The sequence below is a fragment of the Schistocerca americana genome, chromosome 2 (assembly GCF_021461395.2).
Source record: "Schistocerca americana isolate TAMUIC-IGC-003095 chromosome 2, iqSchAmer2.1, whole genome shotgun sequence".
Lineage (NCBI taxonomy): Eukaryota > Metazoa > Arthropoda > Insecta > Orthoptera > Acrididae > Schistocerca > Schistocerca americana.
In genome coordinates this window covers 879,852,547-879,870,697 of record NC_060120.1, presented here as the reverse complement: position 1 = coordinate 879,870,697, position 18,151 = coordinate 879,852,547, and the positions used below count along the sequence as shown (strand labels likewise).

The 18,151-nt window shown below is 43.7% G+C and overlaps 1 protein-coding gene across 1 annotated transcript in view; it reads left to right on the top strand.

The window, feature by feature from the left end:
• The first annotated feature begins 248 nt into the window (after nt 1–248).
• The window catches only part of LOC124594519, a 74,276-nt gene continuing 56,373 nt past the window's right edge, over nt 249–18,151 (top strand). Inside the window, exon 1 of the mRNA XM_047132892.1 lies at nt 249–283. Coding sequence (XP_046988848.1) covers nt 249–283 — 35 coding nt within the window. The remainder of the gene's footprint in view (nt 284–18,151) is intronic.

Sequence of the window (18,151 nt, the reverse complement as noted above, 5' to 3'; positions counted from 1 at the left end):
GATCGATAGATGTTGGAAGAAGTTTCTAAATTCGTGCCGTTGCCGTTTACAGATTTTCTGTTAGAACAGACTGCGACAAACAAAGCAAAACATCACATTTTCATAATTTTATAATTTTCGTTTTTAAACGATTTTTTCAAAATCATCAGATCCTATATAGCCTAAGTACCGACTGTTTATGAATACACAAAATAGTTTAGTTTCTCTATGATTATATCTTAATTGTTGAGTATAATGAACCCGTCACCATGGCCGACGACGCGCACAAGGTAGAAATATCCATGTGACGCTATTGGCAGTCAAGTGGCAATATCAACTGCCTCCTTTCGTTTGTGTATCAGAGTGTTTTAACACGATGGCGCCCAAGCAAGATGGCACACTCAGATAACTTGATACAAGGAATGATAAAGTTTGTAGTAAAAATAAAAGCGAGAGAACTGAATTACAGGCAGTACATTATCACCGAACACAAGAAAATAGTTTTACTGCCCTGCAGGGATGTTCAAATCCTCAGCTGCAAAATTTCAGTTTCCAAGTGGAAGAAACATCGTTTTCAAATGGTTCAAATGGCTCTGAGCACTATGGGCCCCAACTTCTGAGGTCATCAATCCCCTAGAACTTAGAACTACTTAAACCTAACTAACCCAAGGACATCACATACATCCATGCCCGAGACAGGATTCGAGCCTGCGACCGTAGCGGTCGCGCGGTTCCTGACTGTAGCGCCTAGAACCGCTCGGCCACCCCGGCCGGCAGATCGTTTGCGTAACTCTAAATTATGACTGAGGGAAAAACTATGTTCTTATACTTCGAGAGAAGGCTACATCTTTGAATTTACAATATTGCAAAGTGAGACAAAATAAGGTACGATGGTATAATTAGCTTCCGATCATTTACATACAAGCAACCTGTGAGTTCCCATTTCACTGTCGGCAAGCACACAACCTGATACCTATTTGCAGAATGATCGTAAGTAAGCAGTACCTATCTAAAAAGCAAAGGTCCCGAGTTCGAGTCTCGGTCGGGCACACAGTTTTAATCTGCCAGGAAGTTTCATATCAGCACACACTCCGCTGCAGAGTGAAAATCTCATTCTGGAAACTCCCCCAGGCTGTGGCTAAGCCATGTCTCCGCAATATCCTTTCTTTCAGGAGTGCTAGTTCTGCAAGGTTCGCAGGAGAGCTTCTGTAAAGTTTGGAAGGTAGGAGACGAGATACTGGCAGAAGTAAAGCTGTGAGTACCGGGCGTGAGTCGTGCTTCGGTAGCTCAGATGGTAGAGCACTTGCCCGCGAAAGGCAAAGGTCCCGAGTTCGAGTCTCGGTCGGGCACACAGTTTTCATCCGCCAGGAAGTTTCATATCAGCGCACATTCCGCTGCAGAGTGAAAATCTCATTCTGGAGTACCTATCTACTTTCAGCGCGAGAACAAAACTTAATGCAGCAAATAAAATGTAATGGGACCTACCAGTTCTTTACTCACTGTAGTATCTGCATAACAGCATAGACCTCCGTCAGACAAAAGCAACCTTCTCTCAAAAACATGATTCCAAGTCAAGCACCGGACCCACCCAAAACAGTTTACGGACTCGAAAGTATCATCGTCATCAACAGAATTAGAATCGTGGAATGGTGGATTCTCTTTCAAACATGGAGGAGCGTATGGGCGACAATTCGCAAATGGTTGCCACTGATCGAAAGCAGCTAACTCCAAAGACTTAAAATTGCTACAGGGACCAAGCAAATAGGTTGCTGCAGTGTACATATCGGTTAATCGAAATTGATTATAGCAGTTTCGCACAGACTATATCAAAGACAAACAATGCGATGTACTAGAAACGAGATATAATGGTCAGAAATGAAAGTGCCGAATAAAGAGGCAGCTTTCAACTCGAACGCCATGCACTCCATGATGCCTCTAAAGCCCGCCTTGCCTTTCTCTTTCCTTCCTCCACATGACACTTTTAATATCTCGCCGAAATTCCTCTCCTCCTGGCCCACATCGAACGACTCAGTATATGCTAAATCTGCAAATTTTGTTCACATAACTCCACTGTTTTGTTTCTCATATCTAATCCTAACAAACTGTTGCATGTATACCGAGTCATCCCATCAAACCTACTCTCTATAGCCACTCCAAATGGACTCTGACTGTCTCCCAGACAGTCAAATCTGCATTGATATTTATTCACTCTTTCAGACGTAACATTTCCTACTTTATCCTATTAACATAATCTACATCTATATACTCTGCAAGCCACCGTATTGAGCTTTGTGGAGGGTGCCTTGTGCTACTACTAGCTATTTACTTTTCTGTTCTACTCGCAAACAGAACGACGGCAAAACGCCTATCTGTTTGTCTCCATACAAACCCTAATTTCTCTTGTCTTATCTTTGTGGTCCTTACACGAAATGGATATTGACGGCAATAGAATCATTCTGCAGTCAGCTCCAAATTCCAGTCCACTAAATTTTCTCAATACTGTTCCGTGAAAACAACTTCGTCTTCCCTCCAGGGATTCCCACTTGCTTTCACGAAGCATCTTCGTAATGTTCACCTGCTGTTCGGATCTACCCATAACAAATCTGGCAGTCTACTGCTGAACTTCTTCGATGCCTTCCTTTTAATCTGACCTGGTTGAGATCCCAAACACTCGAGCAATACTAACGAATGGGTCGTTCTACACGGTCTCCTTTACTGACAAACCACACTTTTCTAAATTTCTCACAATAAACTGAAGTCGACCATTCGCCTTCCGTACTACCATCCTTATGTGCTCACTCCATTTCATATATGTTTGCAACGTTACACCTAGATATCTATTATCGACATGATTGCGTCAGGCAGTAAAAACTAATACTATATTCTAAAATAATAGGATTCTTTTTTCTCCTCAGCTGCATTAACTCACATTTGTGCACACTTATAGCAAGCAGCCATTCATCACACCACCTAGTAATTTTGTTAATGTCATCTTGTATGCTCCTAAGGTCGCTCAAATACGACTCCTTCCTGTGCACAAAGGCATCATCAGCAAACAGGAGCATATTGTCGCTTACCCAGTCGGTCAGCTCACAGCTCCCCATTTTGATCTCCTTCTTACCTGTACTCCTTTACTCTTCATACCACAGCTCAGTTTGCATCTTAGCTTCCTAGTCTATTTCTTCTCGAGTCTTGCCGCTCAATCTACCCCGTAGCTACAGTTTGCAACCAACTGGATTTCCTTTGTTCATACCCATACCCTGCTTCAGCATATAATTCTAAGTATCCTTTGCTTTTACAGTATCTCTTAATCAGTTAAAAAACACTATGTTAATATTTCGCCTTTTTAATTATATTATTTCGATTTTATGTATTTGCAATTCATTTAACTCGAGGGTGGAACACTTGTCAAGCTGATAGCTCACTCCTCATTCATATGGGGACAAGTTAATGAAACAGCTAAGGGCAGTTCGAGAACGTTTTCTCAAACATGTGACATATCTCCTTGTGGATATTAATTGTCTTTCTTTGAGCTCTTCGTAATAACTTTATTTTTAAAGTCTGTGTCTAGTCATCATGGAAATGGGTATTTTTCTTTTAAAAATAAGTACTACAAAGATATTCCTCAGTAACAGAAATAAATTTCTGAATCTTACTCTAGTGCTAAATATTAACAGTAGAAACAATATACATAACGTAGTTCCTGAGATGTTGGAAAGCATTTAGTGAAAACAGAAAAACCTATTGTGTTTTACTAGATTACATAAAAATGTACTTTCTATTGCACTGAATGGAAAGAATGACAACAAATTTTCCGTTTTTCTAATTTATTAAATATTTTAGTTTAATGATGAAATTGTATGATTCCTTAATTTAGAAATTCCATTAGAAAAAGAGGGACAGAAATACAAAATTATATTCTAATTTTATACTGAAGTGTTAAACATCAGGCACTGTTTCGCTACAGTATGTTACATGTAAATAGCTGAATTTCAGAAAAATGGCAATGGAAGTACTTGAAAATTCAATGATGCTTGCAATATCTGTGTTTATACGGTGTCTGTATCATCACATTACAATGCCCTCCAATCATGCATGCGTTTCTGAAGGAACCGACGTTGTTCTGACGATTACAGCTGTGGTAATTATCACGAAATTCATTCGCATTTTCCGAATCTGGACTAACGCCAAGTTGTTTTTTACGTACAAAAATTTGTGCCGGACCAGGACTCTACCCCGAAATTCCCGCTTATAGCGAGCGACTCCCTTAACAACTTCGGATGTCTGAGCACGCCTCCAGAACAGACCCAAAAATTCCATATGTCCTAGAGTCCACAATCCTTACCCCTGCATTTCGTGGTTCCCACACAGGGAGAAACAAATATTTTATGGTCGTTTTTGCCTGTCGAGGCATGGATAAGTCAATGATGGTTACAATATCTGTTTTTATAGAGTGTCTGTAAATTCACATTACAATGGAGGCATGCTCGGATAGCCGAAGTGGTTAAGGCGACCCCTCGCGATAAGCGGTGTATCTGGGTTCGAGGCACGGTCTGGTACAAATTTTCATATGTCAGAAACAACTGATGTGAACCGAGTTTCATAAAAATTGCAATCTGTTTTGTGTAGCTGAAAACTTATACGTGGTCAAAATTTCAATGTATGCAACTGAAAAGGAAAACACAAATTTCTGTGTGGTATGAAAGAGAAATCTGTGCGGCTGGTTCCGGCGGAGGTTTGAGTCCTCCCTCGGGCATGGGTGTGTGTGTTTTTCCTTAGAATAATTTAGGTTAAGTAGTGTGTAAGCTTAGGGACTGATAACCTAAGCAGTTAAGTCCCATAAGATTTCACACACACATAGAAAGAGAAATATTCCATTAACAAAACCTGTGCTGGAGGAGCATTACATTTCTCGTCAAGTTAGGCCTTGAGTGAAATTTGAGTTCAATTAAATAGGCGCCTGATGGAGAAGGTTTACATTTCAAGCATGATTAGACTAACTAGGACACGTCTTGATTCTGAAGTCAGTCATGGCTGATGACCACACATTCGTAACTCTCTCAGTAACATTTAGTTTGTGGACCCATTTTCCCTCAACGATTTTGCTTCTACTGTCTACTTTCAGTTTTCCCTACTCAAATTTTGCACTTGGACAGCTCTGGCCCTCCTCTCAGCTTGAAATCCCAAATGGCTGTTTGTGTCACTTGATCCTTAAACTGGCAATGGAAACAGCAGTAAAGAAGAAGAAAGGAGAACACAAAAACTTTAAGCGTGGACATCAGCTTTCTTGTATCTGTGTATCTTGAAGTAGCGAACCTACTTACGCCACATAAATTGAAAGAATCTATTTTCACAAACGACAAATTACAACAGAAATTAGTCCTCGTCTTAAAGAATAAAAACCATAAATTCTTGGGCTTATAAGTATGCAAAATAACACGTAAAACTTGCTCAAGCTACTATCTACGACAAATTGGAAAGCATTCTCAAGTTAGGTACGCTGAACACATCAATTGTTACGCACATAACCAATTTACAAAATGAGCAATAGCATTAGACATAAAAAACACTGGACACTCATTCGAAAACGTAGAAGAAGATCTCAAGATTCTCTGCCACTTTCAAAAATCAAATACAATGGATTTATTTAATGGGGGAGTTTAGCTTTGTACACAACGAAAAGCGAGGAGAAAAAAATTCTCAGCGAGAAACCAGATAGAAAATTAGTTAACCTTTTCCAGTGTCCCTCCTGAATAAGATAATCATAGTAAATTTCAGAAACAGGTACATTTCCTTACATACTCGGGCAACGACAGCTCCGCCTTGGCCCGCGCTGACCGCCACCGGCATGAAGAAGCGCCCGGCTCGGTCGCTGCTGAAATACTGATTATTCTTCGTGTTTTACTGTCCCTGTCAATACGTATGGGTAGAAAGAATGTCGTAGTAGACTAATTTTGGTCCACTCTGTCGAATGGAGACGTAAAATTACGATTTAAGAATCATTTTGTTTGCAACGGGAAACAAACCGACGCTTTCAATCGAAACTGAGCGTCGCATGAGAGACATAATGGGCAGTATTCGTTTGGGCTGACTCCAGTTAAACATTGGCAGAATAAAATTGCAAATATCTGTAGAAACACCGGAGAGAGTGCATTTGACAACAGGGTGGTCCACAGATCGTGACTAGGCCAAATATCTCCCGAAAAACTACAAAGAACGAAACTTGTCTAGCTTGAAGGGGGAAACCAGATGGCGCTATGGTTGGCCAGCTAGATGGCGCTGCCACAAGTCAAACGGATATCAACTGCGTTTTTTTAAAAATAGGAACCCCCATTTTTATTACATATTCGTGTAGTACGTAAAGAAATATGAATGTTTCAGTTGGACCACTTTTTTTGCTTTGTGGTAGATGGCGCTGTAATAGTCACAAACATATGGCTCACAATTTTATACGATCAGTTGGTAACAGGTAGGTTTTTAAAGTAAAATACAGAACGTAGGTACGTTTGAACATTTTATTTCGGTTGTTCCAATGTGATACATGTACCTTTGTGAACTTATCATTTCTGAGAACGCATGTTGTTCAAAAAAATGTTCAAATGTGTGTGAAATCTTATGGCACTAAACTGCTAAGGTCATCAGTTCCTAAGCTTACACACTATTTAACCCAAATTATCCTAAGGACAATCACACACACCCATGCCCGAGGGAGGATTCGAACCTCTGCATGTTGTTACAGCGTGATTACCCGTAAATACCACATTAATGCAATAAATGCTCAAAATGATGTCCGTAAACCTCAATGCATTTGGCAATACGTGTAACGACATTCCTCTCAACAGCGAGTAGTTCGCATTCCGGAATGTTCGCACATGCATTGACAATGCACTGACGCATGTTGTCAGGCGTTGTCGGTGGATCACAATAGCAAATATCCTTCAACTTTTCCCACAGAAAGAAAACCGGGGACGCCAAATCCGGTGAACGTGCGGGCCATGGTATGGTGCGCCGACGACCACTCCACCTGTCATGAAATATGCTATTCAATACCGCTTCAACCGCACGCGAACTATGTGCCGGACATCCATCATGTTGGAAGTACATCGCCATTCTGTCATGCAGTGAGACATCTTGTAGTAACACCGGTAGAATATCACGTAGCAAATCAGCATACATTGCACCATTTAGATTGCCATCGATAAAATGGGGGCCAATTAGCCTTCCTCCCATAATGCCGCACCATACGTTAACCCGCCAAGGTCGCTGATGTTTCACTTGTCGCAGCCATCGTGGATTTTCCGTTGCCCAGCAGTGCATATTATGCCGGTTTACGTTACGGCTGTTGGTGAATGACGCTTCGTCGCTAAATAGAACGCGTGCAAAATATCTGTCATCGTCCCGTAATTTCTCTTGTGCCCCGTGGCAGAACTGTACGTGACGTTCAAAGTCGTCGCCATGCAATTCCTGGTGCATAGAAATATGGTACGGGTGCAATCGATGTTGATATAGCATTCTCAACACCGACGATTTTGAGATTCCCGATTCTCGCGCAATTTGTCTGCTACTGATGTGCGGATTAGCCGCGACAGCACCTAAAACACAACTTGGGCATCATCATTATTAAATAACGTAACTATCTGGCGAACGGTCCGGGCACTTGGATGATGTCGTCCAGGATACCGAGCAGCATACAGAGCACACGCCCGTTGTGCATTTTGATGACAATAGCCATACATCAACACGATATCGACCTTTTCCGCAATTGGTAAACGGTCCATTTTAACACGGGTAATGTATCACGATGCAAATATCGTCCGCACTGGTGGAAGGTTCGTCATACCACGTACTTATACATTCTTGATTATTACAGCGCCATCTACAACAAAGAGAAAAAAGTGGTCCAACTAAAACATTCATATTTCTTTATATACTACACGAATGTGTAATAAAAAATGTGGGTTCCTATTTAAAAAAACACAGTTGATATCCGTTTGACCTATGGCAGCGCTTTCTAGCGGGCCAACCATAGCGCCATCGGGATTCCTCCTTCAAGCTAGACGAGTTTCGTTCTTTGTAGTTTTTTCGTTTGATGCTTATTTCGTGAGATATTTGGCCCGGCCACTATCAATGGACCATCCTGTATATAAATATATATTCGACTTTTTACTGGTCGGTAGCTTGATTTGTGATGGTCTGCGCCGGTACTTCCTACCGGTACCTATGACGAAAAACATCAGAACCATATATTGTGAGATGTGGTAAGACAGAACTTTATTTTTCGCCAGTACAAATGTTGTATTGGCACTTTAAAAATGCACAGAAAAGCACTAAGCTAACATTTAAAAGAACCCCTTGAAGGTCAGACTACTGGAACTTCTCTCTTTCTTTAATATACAAATCAAGCAATAATATATACAATGAGGTGACAAAAGTCATGGGGCACCTCCAAATATAGCGACGGACTTTCTTTTGGCTGGTATAGTGCAGAATCTCGACGTAGCATGGACTCAACAAGTATCCTGCAGAAATATTGAGCCATACTGCCTCTGTAGCCGTTCATGATTGCGAAAGTGTTTGCCGTTGCATGATTTTCTCCGTGAACTGACCACTTGATTCATGTTGGGCGATGTGGGTGGCCAAATCAAGCGTTCGTATTGTCACGAATATTATTCAAAGCAATTGCGAGTAACTGTGGGTCGATGACATGGCGAATTGCCATCCATAAAATTGAAGTCCATGAATGACTCGTCTCCAAGTAGCCGAACATAAACATTTTCAATCAATGATCGTTTCAATTGGACGAGAAGACCCAATCCATTCCATGTAAATGTGGTGTCGATAGTTACGATGCCACAACTTAGGTGCACGTTGTCGTAAGTTGGCTCTACGAGAGAGGACTGACTACGCCGACCATAGCGCCCTCTGGCCGACGCTGTGGAGCTCAGGGAGTGCCGTCTTGATTTCAGCCAATTTCATCAAGAGCAGACGGTCTGGAAACATCGCTTCGACTACCGAGTGGGCTAGCTTGCTATTGAGACTTTGATAAGACACAGACTACGGCCCCACACCTACGTGCTCATCCCAGTCAAAGTTATGTATGCATTTATTTACTTGCGTTTTTGGCTTTAGTAAAAAGGATGAAGTTACATGCAGTACCAAAGTGCTTCACCTCTCCTGCTCCTACTCGCTTCCTTCACTCTCGGCCTATGTTACAGAAGCAGTTCACAGGAGTAGACCCACGCGCCGCCTTTCCAGGCGGGATACGAAAGTAAACACAGCCCAAACCATTATGGAGCCATCATCAGCTTGCACAGTGCCTTGTTGACAACTTGGGTCCATGGTTCCGTGAGATCTGCGCCACACTCGCGCCCTATCATGAGCTCCTACCAACTAAAATCGGGATTCACTGACCAGGTCACGGTTTTCCAGTCGTCTAGGGTCGAACCGAAATGGTCACGATCTCAGGAGAGGCGCTCCAGGCGATGTCGTCCTGTTAGCAAATGCACTCCCGTAGGTTGTTTACTGTCAAAGTCCTTAAACTCCAAATTTTACCACACTCCATTAATTAAAACTTCCGGGCTAAATTGCCGTGGTCCATATATAAAACTTCATCACCGCACTGTCCTAACGGATATGTCCTCGTACGTCCCACATTGATTTCTGCAGTTATTTAACGCAGAGTTGCTTGTCTTTTAGCACTGACAACTCTACGCTAACTCCTCTGTTCTCGGTCGTTACGTGAAGGCCGTCGGTCACAGCGTTGTCCGTGGTTAGAGGCAGCCTGAAATTTGGTATTCTCGGCACTCTCTTGACACTATGTATTTCAGAATATTGAATTTCGCAGCGATTTTTTTCCGCGAAGAAAGTCTCTTAGTTCCAGTCTTGTGGCCATAATCAAGTCGGAAATTTTTCCGCATGTATCACCTGAGTGCAAATGACAGCTCTGCCGTTTTATAACTTGTAAACCCGAAACTAGCGCCATCTGTATATGAGCATGTCGCTACCCCATGATTTTATCATCTTAGTGTAATGTAATCAAAAAACACTGTAACACTTCTGACTTGGTACAAACTCTTTGTGAATCCGTGGAGTCAAAATACGTGTGTAGCATGTTTTGATTATTGAAACAAATAGTGTAAGTAATAATTCGTGTGTGTGTGTGTGTGTGTGTGTGTGTGTGTGAGAGAGAGAGAGAGAGAGAGAGAGAGAAATTTTGTGTAATAGAGGTGGCAAAATATCTGTAAGCAGACTAACAAAAATATCATTTCCAATTTTATCAGATTAAAAGGCTCGAAGATTCATTTTGTTCGATTTTTCGATTGCGACATAACCTCAAAGAGTTATGTACAATGCAAGAGAGGCAGAAAATCACATATGGAAACGTTCCCAAAATATTCAAGTAAACAAATGCACCTGAAAATGAGAATAAATTCTCCAAACGCGTTGTGCTAAGTATGAAAAAAGTAATTGTTGCAGTTTTTCATTATTTAAATAATGAAAGACACACAAGACTTTTAGGCTTTCCTGACAGATCTGTCGCAAATACACTCCTCTCGTTTGCCGCCGGCTGATATTGTGCAAATCCCACAATATTTCGTCGATACATCTGCTTGACATCTTCAGGTGATGGTAGTTACACTGTTTTCACTGCTGCAAGATGCGACTGATGATAATCGCGCGGCGGCGTCGAGCTACAACAGACCAGGATCGGGCAATATGCTTCCGCGGAAAGACGTTCGCAGTTTGAGGAAAGCGGCGTTCGTAGTGCCCCCCGGCGGGAGCCGCAGACGAGCCTTCGGTGTGTGCTCTGTGGACACTGTGCTGCCGGACGCTGCTGTGGATGAAAACTGAGTTAAATCTCAGTAGTGAGCAGCGTCGACTCACGAACCGGAACTTCTTTCTTCTGTTTTAAATTAAATGCAGCCAGTGCTGGATTCCAGGCGGCACTTAATTGAAAATCTGCATCCGCGTTGATCAGATTGTCCGCCGCACGGATATGTGTGGCCTCATTAAGAAAACTCTGAGGGTAAAACTACGGTCTTCCCGTAAAACATGCGATGTCCCGTGTCCAGGCATTGCTCCGCCACCGCTGATTTATCGAGTTGCCCCAGGCGTTTATGACGGTGGTGTTCAATACAACGTTCGAGCACGGCAATAACCCCGTTTCATTTTGACGGTGTGTCTTCAAGAATAGAAAGAATCCTCAAGAGACACCACATCAAGTCTGTTTTCGGCTATCAGCAAAACTGAGGAAGTTGTTATGTTGGTCAAAGACGATTTCGGCCTTAGGAAACATGGCGTAAATAAGGTCCCAATTGTGTGGGACATATTATATAGGGCAGATATGCCGAACCGTGCAAGAACGTTGTGCTGTACACCATCGTCACACACGCTGGGCAACCTGATAAATCAGCAGTAGTGGAACATTGCCTGGATATGGGGCATCGCATTTTTTTTTTGCTTTCTTTTTTTTTCCTTTATTGAGTTTCGATTTCCCCCGAAGGGGGCAGGCTGCCAGTAGCTTAGTACGCCGCTCTTCAGCCTACAAAATTCTTAAAACGGAAGAAGATAATAAACAATAAAAGCAGGCGATAAAAACGGTGACATAAATTGTAAAATGGCGGAAAGTTGTGGAAGTTAAAACATAAAACAAAGGGTTGGCGATGATAATTAAATACACAGGATGCAGACAGTTAAAATAGTAGACAGACAATTAAAAAAAACATGGCGACAGTCTGGTTTCTGTTCGCACGAGATAAAAAAACACAACTAGTGACAGTATGGAGGCTGTTCGCAACACTGACAGGGGACGCACAACACTGAACACTCACTGGAAACAGCACTATACAGGCGACACGGTGACAAATTAGGGGGGGAGGGAGGGGGAGGACCCGGACCGATGAAGCGGAAAAAGGGGGGGAGGAGAGGAAAGGAAAAAAGGGGGGAGCAGACGGAGTGAGTGGACATAGAAAAATAGGGGGGCTGGGTGGAGGCAAGAAGAAGTGGGAAAGGCGGTGGAGGGGAGAGCAAAAAGGACTCAGGGGAGAGAAGGGAGGCAGAGAGGGGGTAGTCGGGGAAAAAACAGGATGGAAGGGGTGAGAGGGAGCCCAGGAAAGGACAGTGAAAGGGAGAAGGGGGGTGAGGATGAAAGTTGATAGGAGGGATAAATGGAGGGAGAGAGGGCATCATCTGGGAGGGGGAGTCGATGGAAACTACTTTGGGAAAGGAGATGAAGGGTGTAGAGGTGAAGGGTAGGAGGGACACAACGGTGAAGGTGTGGCAGAGGTCGTGGGTCGGAGAGGAGAGGAGAGGAGAGGAGCAACCAGGGTATGAGGGGGATCAAGGAAGCAGGTTGAAGTTTTGTCCTCAGTGTCATCTATCTGCGAGTCTGTTGTTAAGGAGGCGATATATATCCGTAAGGTGGACACACTTATCAACAGGGATGCAGGTTTCCAAGTAAGCGCTGCCTGTAATCCAGCACTGGGTGCCATTAAATTAGAACCGGAGAAACAAGACCTTCCGATTTTTGAGTCGACGCAGCTCACTGTTGAGATTTAATTCAGTTTTTAACCACAGGAGCGTCCGGCAGCACAGTCTTTGCCCACAGCACATATGCAGGAGGCCTTTCTGTGGCTCCCGGTAGGGGACACTATAAGCACCACTTTCCTCCAACTCCAGCGTCTTTCCGCGCACGCGTATTGCCTGCTCCTGGCCTGATGATGAAGTTCGACACCACCGCCAAGAGATTATCATCAGTCGCGTCTTGCAGCAGTGTCAGCAGCAGTTACTACCACCTGAAGATGTCGAACAGTTGTATCTACAAAATACATGGAGTATCAAAAATAATCATCCGATGTCGCACGTTTATATTTCTGAAACTAATAAATATATACAATGAATTTTGTTTTTTGATGAATGGGAAACTCAAAAAGTTTTTTTCATATCTTTGCATAGGCGTTCAGTATGGAACCCCTTGAGATACATGGCATATTTCAATGCGGTATTCAAGTTGTTCCCACACTGCAGCGAGTATGTCTTGAGTTACAGCTGATGTTATGCGATGTCTCAGTTCATTCATTGTTGTTGGTTACGGAGGCACATAAACAGAGTTTTATATAAACGCCCGCAATAAATAGTCAGAGACAGTCAGGTCCGGTGGTCTTGGAGGCCAGTAATGCGAGGCTGAATCATTTGGTCCAGTGCGACCGATCCATATTCAGTAATACTTCGATTTAAAAATTGCCACACTTCCAGATGCCACTGTGGCGGTGCCCCATCCTGTTGGTAAATGAAGTCGTTCGAATCAGTCTCCAACTGTGGGAAAAGAAAGTTCTCAATCATATCGAGATACGAGCTTTATGTAACAGTGTTCTCGGCAAAGAAAAATGGACCATGCACATTCTCCCTTCAAATGCACAAAACACATTAAATTTTGGAGAGTCTCTCTCATGTTGTACAACTTCATGTTGTTATTCTGTACCACATATTCTCAGATTATGACGATTCACCTTCGTATTTAAGTGGATTGTTGCCTCGTCACTAAACACTAAGCGTAGAGGAAATATATCGTTCTCCATCTTTCCAAGGACGAAATTACGGAACTCCACGAGATGTTGCTTGTCACCTTTGTAGCGAACTGAGATTTCTTCTCTTTGCTGTCGAACATGAAATGACGAGCGGATGACTGATGAGATTGCTCCACGTTAGGAACCAATAATTAATTGATTTCAATAATTAAATGAAATCAAACACAAAGGGTACGAAATTAAGGGGTTAATGTATGAATGTAAAAGGTTACTTATGTGATTAAAACAAAAAGAAATGTATTTATTTTCTTCCTGTTTACACAAACCAAAACAAAATTATAAATCCCAGGACGATTTGACTGGGCGCGCACACGACTCGGTTATTAAAGGGAAGGAGGCAGGCGCTGCGTCGTTTCGGCGCGTCGCCTTGGAGCTGTGTGGTGCGAGTCGGCTGGCCCCATGAGCAATCGCGGCTTTGCGGCGAGACCCAGCTATGATCTCCGCGTTATCTGCTCGTTGCCGGTTGCGTGGCCGAAGCTGTGTTATCACGGTGTCGGAAGGCGGATGTTAGCAATGGGTGCAAGAGCACCGACGTCCTCTCGCTTCCGAGATGTCTCCATGACTCTCTCCCTCGCTTCTCCTCCCTCTCTCAGCTCAACTCCTCTTCGCAATACTCTTCCATTCGGCGTCGTCATTTACGAACAAAATTTTCGATGCAGCCCAATGACAGATCGCCGTTAATTAGCCACGCCTCTCCGTGCGGGGTGGAAATTTCCTGGCGTGGCTGGCGTGTGCCTCGTGAATCGTCATCTTTCTCACGATTTCACATTCTTAAGCTGTCTTCCTGCATTCCGAGGCTGTAGTGAGAGCAGCTAGAACACTTCTTTTTAATCGCCCTCTCTGCGTCCGGCTTGGACAGACTCATGTCTGCCTTTGTCTCAAAATTTGACGGCATCCATGATTTATAAGAAATGTCCTTAGTGTCGAGAAAAGCATCTTCTTATGGATGCTGACTTCTTTCGCACGCTTCCCTGCCCCAATTCCCCGCACTTTGTGTGTGCTCCTCGCTGTGCCCTTGGGGTGCTGGAATCGTTGTCACATTCCTGCTTTCCAAGGCAGGTCGGAAGAACTCACATGCTTTCTCGCGTACATTCTTGGCGTTCCATCTACGACTACATCTACATCTACATTTATACTCCGCAAGCCACCCAACGGTGTGTGGCGGAGGACGCTTTACGTGCCACTGTCATTACCTCCCTTTCCTGTTCCAGTAGCGTATGGTTCGCGGGAAGAACGACTGCCGGAAAGCCTCCGTGCCAGCTCGAATCTCTCTGATTTTACACTCGTGATCTCCTCAGGAGGTATAAGTAGGGGGAAGCAATACATTCAATACCTCAACCAGAAACGCACCCTGTCGAAACCTGGACAGCAAGCCACACCGCGATGCAGAGCGCCCTCTCTTGCAGTCTGCCACTTGTGTTTGCTAAACATCTCCGTAACGCTATCACGCTTACCAAATAACCCTGTGACGAAACGCGCCGCTCTTCTTTGGATCTTCTCTATCTCCTCTGTCAACCCGTCCTAGTACGGATCCCACACTGATGATCAATACTCAAGTATAGGTCGAACGAGTGTTTTGCAAGCCACCTCCTTTGTTGGCGGACTACATTTTCTAAGGACTCTCCCAATGAATCTCAAACTGGGACCCGCCTTACCAACAATTAATTTTATGTGATCATTCCACTTCAGATAGTTCCGTACGCATACTCCCAGATATTTTACAGAAGTAACTGCTACCAGTGTTTGTTCCGCTATCATATAATCATACAATAAAGGATCCTTCTTTCTATGTATTCACAATACATTACAATTGTCTACGTTAAGGGTCAGTTGCTAGTCCCTGCACCAAGTGCCTATCCGCTGCAGATCTTCCTGCATTTCGCAAGTTTATAATGCCGCAAGTTCTCTGTGTACTACAGCACCATCCGCGAAAAGCCGCATAGAACTTCCGTCGCTATCTACTAGGTCATTTATATATATTGTGAAAAGCAATAGTCTTATAACACTCCCCTGTGGCACGCCAGAGGTTACTTTAACGTCTGTAGACGTCTCTCCATTGAGAACAACATGCTGTGTTCTGTTTGCTAAAAACTTTTCAATCCAGCCGCACAGCTGGTCTGATACTCCGTAGGCTCTTACTTTGTTTATCAGGCGACAGTGCGGAACTGTATAGAACGCCTTCCGGAAGTCAAGGAAAATAGCATCTACCTGGGAGCCTGTATCTAATATTTTCTGGGTCTCATGAACAAATAAAGTGAGTTGGGTCTTCACACGATCGCTGTTTCCGGAATCCATGTTGATTCTTACAGAGTAGATTCTGGGTCTGCAGAAACGACATGATACGCGAGCAAAAAACATGTTTTAAAATTCTACAACAGATCGACGTTAGAGATATAGGTCTATAGTTTTGCGCATCTGCTCGACGACCCTTCTTGAAAACTGGAACTACCTGTGCTCTTTTCCAATCATTTGGAACCTTCCGTTCCTCTAGAGACTTGCGGTACACGGCTGTTAGAAAGGGGGCAAGTTCTTTCGCGTACTCTGTGTTGAATCGAACTGGTATCCCGTTGAGTGATTTCCTCTGTTGAGTGATTTCGGTTGCTTTTCTATTCCTTGGACATTTACTTCGATGTCAGCCATTTTTTCGTTCGTACGAGGATTCTGAGAAGGAACTGCAGTGCGGTCTTCCTCTGTCAAACAGCTTTGGAAAAAGGTGTTTAGTATTTCAGCTTTACGCGTGTCATCCTCTGTTTCAACGCCATTATCATCCCAGAGTGTCTAGATATGCTGTTTCGAGCCACTTACTGATTTAACGTAAGCGTAGGATTTTCTGTCAAGTCGGTATATAGAATTTTACTTTCGAATTTACTGAACGCTTCACGCATAGCCCTCCTTACGCTAACTTAGACATCGTTTAGCTTCTGTTTGTCTCAGAGGATTTGGCTGCGTTTAAACTTGGAGTGAAGCTCTCTTTGCTTTCGCAGTAGTTTCCTAACTCTGTTGTTGAACCACGGTGGGTTTTTCCCGTCCCTCACGGTTTTACTCGGCACGTACCTGTCTAAAACGCATTTTACGGTTGCTTTCAACTTTTTCCATAAACATTCAACATTGTCAGTGTCGGAACAGAAATTTTCGTTTTGATCTGTTAGGTAGTCTGACATCTGCGTCCTATTACTCTTGCTAAACAGATAAACCTTCCTCCCTTTTTTTACGTTCCTATTTACTTCCATATTCAGGGATGCTGCAACGACCTTATGATCAATGATTCCCTGTTCTGCGCTAACAGAGTCGAAAAGTTCGGGTCTATTTGTTATCAGTAGGTCCAAGATGTTATCTCCACGAGTCGGTTCTCTGTTTAATTGGTTCAAATGGCTCTGAGCACTATGGGACTTAACATCTTAGGTCATCAGTCCCCTAGAACTTAGAACTACTTAAACCTAACTAACCTAAGGACATCACACAACACCCAGCCATCACGAGGCAGAGAAAATCCCTGACCCCGCCGGGAATCGAACCCGGGAACCCGGGCGTGGGAAGCGAGAACGCTACCGCATGACCACGAGATGCGGGCTCTCTGTTTAATTGCTCGAGGTAATTTTCGGATAGTGCACTGAGTATAATTCTAATGGCTGCAGGTGTTCATCAATTCTCGGTCCGTTTCTCATTCTGAGACAGGCCCTTCGCAACGTGTCCGTCCTGGAGCGAGGCGAGGGCGTCCACCCGGCTTCTCGCTGTGGTTTGCAGAATGTCTGCAGTGTCCCCTCTTCTGGGGCTCGCCACAGCCTGTCGGTTTCCCTGGCCGTGGTCGGGCGTATTACCCGTTCATGAAGAGCTTGCAGTAGCTGAATGTTGTATGGTTTCATGTGTAAACGTCGACGCAACGCATGCCAGACAGTTATCAGGGGCATATTGAACTGTCGAGCTGCACAGCGAATGGATTTCTGCGAACTCCTTGTGAAACTATGGTGGAAGTGTTCGACGTCTGTGTCAGACACTCGGGGACGGCCCGGCGATTTCCCTTCTCACAAACAACTGTTCCTTGGAATTGTTCATGCCATCGTCTAATGCTCTGCGCTGTAGGAGGATCCACACCATACTTAGTACGAAAGTCACTCTGAACAGTTATTGCTGACCCGCACTGCACGAAACATGGAACACAGAATGCTTTCTGCTGTCCCGACATCATTTTAATAGAACTGAAATGGGCGCTCACTGCTGCTGCCTAGTGGGGACCATGTAAAACACGAGAGTTTGCTCTTTCCAACAATACATTGTTCACGCACATATCTCAAATAACATCTACATCTACATACATACTCCGCAATCCACCATATGGTGCGTGGCGGAGGGTACCTCGTACCACAACTAGCATCTTCTCTCCCTGTTCCACTCCCAAACAGAACGAGAGAAAAATGACTGCCTGTATGCCTCTGTACGAGTCCTAATCTCTCTTATCTTATCTTTGTGGTCTTTCCGCGATATGTAAGTAGGCATCAGTAAAATTGTACTGCAGTCAATCTCAAATGCTGGTTCTCTAAATTTCCTCAGAAGCGATTCACGAAAAGAACGCCTCGTATCCTCTAGAC